At 35.9% G+C, this 6,000-nt stretch overlaps 1 protein-coding gene across 1 annotated transcript in view; it reads right to left on the bottom strand.

Moving 5' to 3' along the window:
* Positions 1-536: 536 nt before the first annotated feature.
* Positions 537-6,000, bottom strand: part of DTWD2 (DTW domain containing 2) — a 94,207-nt gene continuing 88,743 nt past the window's right edge. Inside the window, exons 5-6 of the mRNA XM_059834032.1 lie at positions 5,075-5,203; positions 537-707 (exon numbers count right to left, since the gene is read on the bottom strand). Of these exons, the coding sequence (XP_059690015.1) occupies positions 537-707; positions 5,075-5,203 (300 nt within the window). The remainder of the gene's footprint in view (positions 708-5,074; positions 5,204-6,000) is intronic.

Below are 6,000 nucleotides of genomic sequence, written 5' to 3'. Positions count from 1 at the left end.
ATAAAAATCTCAAAGTTAAAAAGAACTATACAAACAGCATGCCTTATGTTCATCTGAACTAAGGAATATAAGGAATTTCAGTTTGAAAACCTACTGTAATTAGATACTAAAGTTAAAATGCTCAGCAGAAGTTCAATATACTTCTAAATGCTGAAGCCTTACCGTTCCATTACATTCATATTCCTTGTCTTTTCGTAGCGATAAAAGCTTCTCCAAAGTAAATTTATCCAGTCATATTATATTGAGGATCATACTTGTCACCCAAGAGATAACATAACTCTGAATTATGCTCAGAGTTTTCTTCTTTCCTATAGTAAACGAGAATTATCCTGTATCATCTGAACAAAAGCACCTGGCCTACTGCAAAAATGAAAAAGCTTGTCCGTTACTGTTTGTCACACTGGTAGATAAACTTTTGCCTATGAAGGACCTAAAAGTTGTTTTATTACAATACAGTCAACTGTTTGGATCAAATCCAGATTCATATTCATTTGCTAGCTGCAAATAAATCCCACTGTACTGGCAGTACAGTTTTTTTATATTTTAACATTATTCACCAAAAGCTCCATTCTCCTGAGTTTGCGCTTATTCTTTGGCATTGGCTTGTCGTATAAGCCATTTTTGAGAAGATGCTCCTTGCTGTGATGGATCTGGGCACCATGCTGAATCTGGAAAGAGCATAAAGCTTGAAGTGGACGGAGTATAATCTGCAGAAAGATCAAAGGGTGGGGGGAGACAAAAACCCCAACGTTTTAGTAAGCTATTTTAAAGACATCAATAATTCCAGGTCTTGTATTCAATGACTACTCAAAAATGCTGATAAAATATGACTTGGATGATAAATGCTGATAAAATATAACCTTTGGAGACACAGAGGGCACAGGTGAATAAGAGATGTACAAAAAAGAAGTCACATGGCAGCCATACATCACCTACCTGCTGTTGTCCCTTACTCCTTCCTCGGACCCACTCAATCCTGACTTCAGCCCCAGCTACACTACTAGAAGCTATGGCTTTAATGTGACCTTAGAAATGGACTACAATCAATTACTGTGGCTCAGCCAACAAGCTGTAATAAAGTAAGTAACAATAACTAAGCTGTTTGTGCTTGCATGAAAATACCTTGAGGCAGGGTTTTAGAAAGAGAGGAGGGACTCATGATCAAGGCAGCTGGACTGCTATCTGGAGACTGGACTGTATCCCTGCTTCTTCCCAGCAATATTACGTAGGACTAATGAAGCTACACAAACCAAATTTATCTCAAGTGGTTCCTAATTGTAGGTTCTTAATTTTCTGGTTGCCTGACTCAGTATCATGGGGTCTTGTGTGCAGATGTGTAAAGCAATCACAAATGTAACTGCAGTCAGCAGGAGCTGAGTTTCTACCAAGTAAAACGTGACTTCTGAGCATACAGGAAAATCAAGTGACTTACACTGGGCATGAAACTAAGTGCCCATTTTTAACTTCCATGGTTCTCAACTTCAATTTGACATCTTATATGCCGGGAATATTACTCACTTAATTCAGAGAGGGTATAAAAAAGTGCACAAATGTTTATGAAGCTCTTGGCTATTGCCACATTTATAGAAGCACCTTTGAGAAACTGATTATTTTGTCTTTGAAAAGTAGTAGGCTGGGCCAATTCTGAGTGGTAGGGATAAAACAGAATATAGGACTGGGAATTGTAGACACTAACAAAACGTTCACCCTGGACTTGAATAAGATAGAAGTCCTAATAAAGGAAAAATATGCCAACGTTGTCCTAGTACACCAAAGGAAAACGTAAATATACAAAACCCACTTTAATTTCAGTATTTCTAATTTTTCATGGGTTTAACTTCCACAATAAATAATTACCTTCTTTTAACATAAAATCATATGATAGCTGCCCTGTTATAAAAGATACACAAATTTCTAGAAAAGTTTCTTTATGCAGAGTTCCAATTTCTGAGCCGTATTTTCTTGTGTGGCCACACACTTTGTCCCAGTCTGGTTCTAAATGCAATTGATTTAATGTTGAGGTGACTCTCTAGTGTCACAAAGGCAGAAACTGGGGTGGCATACTCTACACTATGCCAATTGCAGAAAAAATTTTTGACCTGGGAACATTTTTAGTAGGTGGGGGTCAAGTACCAAAATATTAATTTTCTGATGGGGGGATATGAGCATGCCAGGGTGGACACTAGAATGTAGTGAATACATGGATGAGCTTTAAATCTCTCTTTCAGAGACCCTTCTGTATTACATTCTGGGCACACAATCACATTGCAGACCTGCGACTATGTTGCAAAACTACTCATAGGTCTTTTTCAAAAGACTTATTAAATTGATATTACTGATGTCAGCGACAAAAGATTAAGAAGGACATTATCTTAATAACCTCTTCCATCACAGACTAGCTAGATCACAACTTGCAATAAAAAGGTTAATGTCCAATTAGTATTCTTTGACCTGGGATAAACTTAAACTCAAGAACTGTTAAGTCCCAAATTCCTCCAATGACACATAAGAGTTGTGAGCTGACTGGTAGGAAGACATAACCCAGTGGGTTGCATTCCATGGCTGCAGGAGTGCAGGAGGTCAGTGGGACAGACTTACAAAAGCATTTTATCTTCAAGCTAGCTGTGAGGGGGTATTCAGATCATCTTTGCCGTCTAGTTTTTGCAGAAAACAACTCACTACTTTCCATACACCAATATACTCAACTGCCTGTCTCCAACTGGATCAGCTTTGGGGTTTTTGAGAGTCAAAGATCACCTTGCTGCACTTTCACTTCAGAGTATCATTTAAAAACATGGATGTATTAAAAAAGATAACAGTTATTTGACTCCAGCAAATATTGTGAGACCAACACATGCTAAAAAGGAAATTAATCCTACCTGTCTGCTAACTACATGAAACTTTTTAGACTCTAGCACCAGTTATTCTCAATGACATTTGTCAGCCCAGTAATTTTAAATTCAGATCTTAACTGAAGAAGTTAACCATAAATTTAAAGGTAGTTAAATAACATCCTATATAAGAGAGATAGAAACTTTACTGATACTAATCTCCAAATTTTCTTAAGTTTCTCACATCTTGGAAATACTTCTCCTTTTTAACAAGTTGTATCCAAAGGTATTTTACAAATTCGCATGAGCCTCAACGGATAGTACCTGAAGTAATACTATTCCCCACTATTAGAATATTAAGAGACTCGTGAAAATATCTGAATGTTTCTATGACAATTTTGTTCTCAACTGAAGTAAATAAACATTTTAAGGTGCGCATACATATACACTGCCAGCTAGCATCTATTATAGGATGTACGATTTAAAATTAATAAACTCTCCTGACTTTAAGTGGCTCCAGGTTTTATCTACCATTAGGAAAAAGCACAAGAAAGTCAATGGCACAAAGCCTTCGACACCCAGCACAAAAATTCCATTCCAAACACCGCTTGTCACATTGTTCAGTACCAATGAATCACTAATTAACTAAATAATCATGCTTTTCTGCGTTCATGAAAATTACACATTAGAGTGATTATAAGCTATAATCTCTGCCAAGTTTACTAATACCTTCCTTTGCTACAAAATACTTATCACACTTTAGGCTGAGTATAACTTCAGTAACATAAAAGTGCAACATGTAAGTTCCATACATTACAGCAACTCAACGGTTGTTAACAGTCAACTGTTAATTACAGTTAATTAACATAGTACATAAAACAAAGTAGTTTTCAATACACTACAGTTAAGAAATAACCAAAATAAAACTGTTTAAAAAGAGAAAATCAATGTAGCATGTTATATTTGTACAATTTAGTATATTACACATGCCTTGTACATAGTCTTTGTTTTGAAGTTTTGCAATAAGAAATGTCAAGTGAACTTAGAAAAACATTACAGGAAGAGATAACTACAACAGTGCATCTCTGCACTATTTGCCCTGCAATATACACAGTAGTACTTCTATTTGTTTTGGGCTAAATCCCCAACTGTCATCTCTATAGGCAAGCACAGCATATATTTGGTGCCTAATAAACCAACTTTTTAAAAACAGTAATGTACAGGTGAAGAGAATCTGAGTCACTCTTCTGATCATATTCAGAATTACAGGAAGAAGTGTGCAAGAAATTAGTACAGGATGAGAGAATGTGATGGGAAAGGAGAATGAGGTAGAAGGAAAGAAGGAACTGGACTGCTGAGTTAAAAGTGCATAAAAGGTACAAGAGAGAAGCTGTGAACAGAAAAGGCAAATGGAAAAAAAAGGGAAGAACAAAAGGGAGATAGAGTAACAAGTAAGGAAAAAGAGAACTCAAATCCTGAGGCAAATGAACCTGACCACTGCACAGTGAAAACTTGGGAAAGTGGAAGTGTCTGGCGAAAGCACTAAACAAGTAAAGAAAAGGAATTAAAAAAAAAAAAAAGGAAAAAAGAGGAATTGAGAAGATGCGTTGGGAAGGTAGCAGTTGTTTTCAATAACCAATCTATTACTCCATACACAAAATGAGCTACCAGGGTAAAACTGGTCTGTAAGACAAGTAGTCTGCAGTCAGCCTTGATGGACATTGCAGAACCAAATACAGTCTGTTACAGGACATGATCTGACCCTAACTGGTACTTTAAACATGATCAAATCAGTATTTTTAGCCCTGAATCTTTCCTAGGTTTATCTTTAGACAACTCTTTGTGGCAAAAGAGCCAATCTAATTCCATTACAGGATAGAACAAAAAATGCTGTAGTAGAATTTAACATACTGAAAAGAGGAATAGCAAAACAATCATTCAAGACCTTTGTATTTAACAAGTTCCCTCACCAATCTGACAGCAATGTTGAATAAAGACTAGGAAAACTATAGAGACTTTTGGAACACGACAAGAAAGAGTCACCGCTCTGAACATACTAGAGTTAATAAATATCTGTAGAAAAATAGTTTCTATTGGTACATTCTTGTTTTAGTTTGCTATGCAACAAAACCTTTACAATATCATTAAGATTTTGACTGTCAAATGTGACATTAATAGTTAAGTACCTTCACTGTCCCTCTGCTATTCATAAAAGAAAAACTCGGGTGTTTAAAATTACGTACCTCTTGTATACTCTTATTTTTTTCCATGACAGTAAGAGCAACAGCTGCACATTCAAGCGTAGACAGACAGGTGTTTGTTGGCTGTGTACGAATTACATATTGACTTGAAACGTTGGTTCTTAACTGCACCTGAAAAACAGCAAACTCTACTAAAATAAGCAGGTCAGTATAGCAAACGAGATACTTCTTCCCTACACTAAGCAAAATACAGCCCCTTCCCCTCCATGGTCAGTTGCATTCTTTCCTTTTTGCTGTTTTGTCCCCCAGTAGCCAATGACCTTATGCTACTGTTAAGCTTAATATTGTAATACCTGTGAGTTGCCATCAGAGATAAGAACTGCACATTTCTTACTGTACAAACATGTAAAGAAAATACAATTGTTAGAAAAAGTCTGAGTGAAATTTTAGCAACCAATTCCAGTTGCCATAGATATGCTACAACAAAAATAAAATTATTCACCTATGCTTGTTTTATTGCATACTGTAAACACACACACGATCCTGCACAATGTACAATGACTACATAGTCACTATTTACTTTGGTTAAATATTGTTTGTCAAGTTCTGAAGGAAAGACTTTTAGAAACTACATTTATTCATATAATGTGCTAGGTCACTGATTAGAACTATTTGCTTACCAAAATCATGTTTGAAAATCATTTATTGGCTCTGCCTCAAGTGATAACCACTCTACACTATCTCACAAGTTAAAGGTTTCTAAGAAAAAGAAATTTAATGCAACCACTACACTGCCTGTTTTATCAGCTCCAAAAGCTTTCACTGAGTTTATAAACAGCAGCTGAAACATCATAGAATCTACATTACTAGACTTTGTGTGAAAATTCAGATATTATTCCTTTATTTCTAAAATTTCCATCTCCACATCTGTTTAAAATATAATTTGCTAAACAAGTTGTTTTAGCAAC

Source organism: Gavia stellata, chromosome Z (genome assembly GCF_030936135.1).
Source record: "Gavia stellata isolate bGavSte3 chromosome Z, bGavSte3.hap2, whole genome shotgun sequence".
In the NCBI taxonomy this organism is placed as follows: Eukaryota; Metazoa; Chordata; class Aves; order Gaviiformes; family Gaviidae; genus Gavia; species Gavia stellata.
Note: the sequence above shows the minus strand (reverse complement) of the source record. Positions and strands in the feature narration are given on the sequence as shown.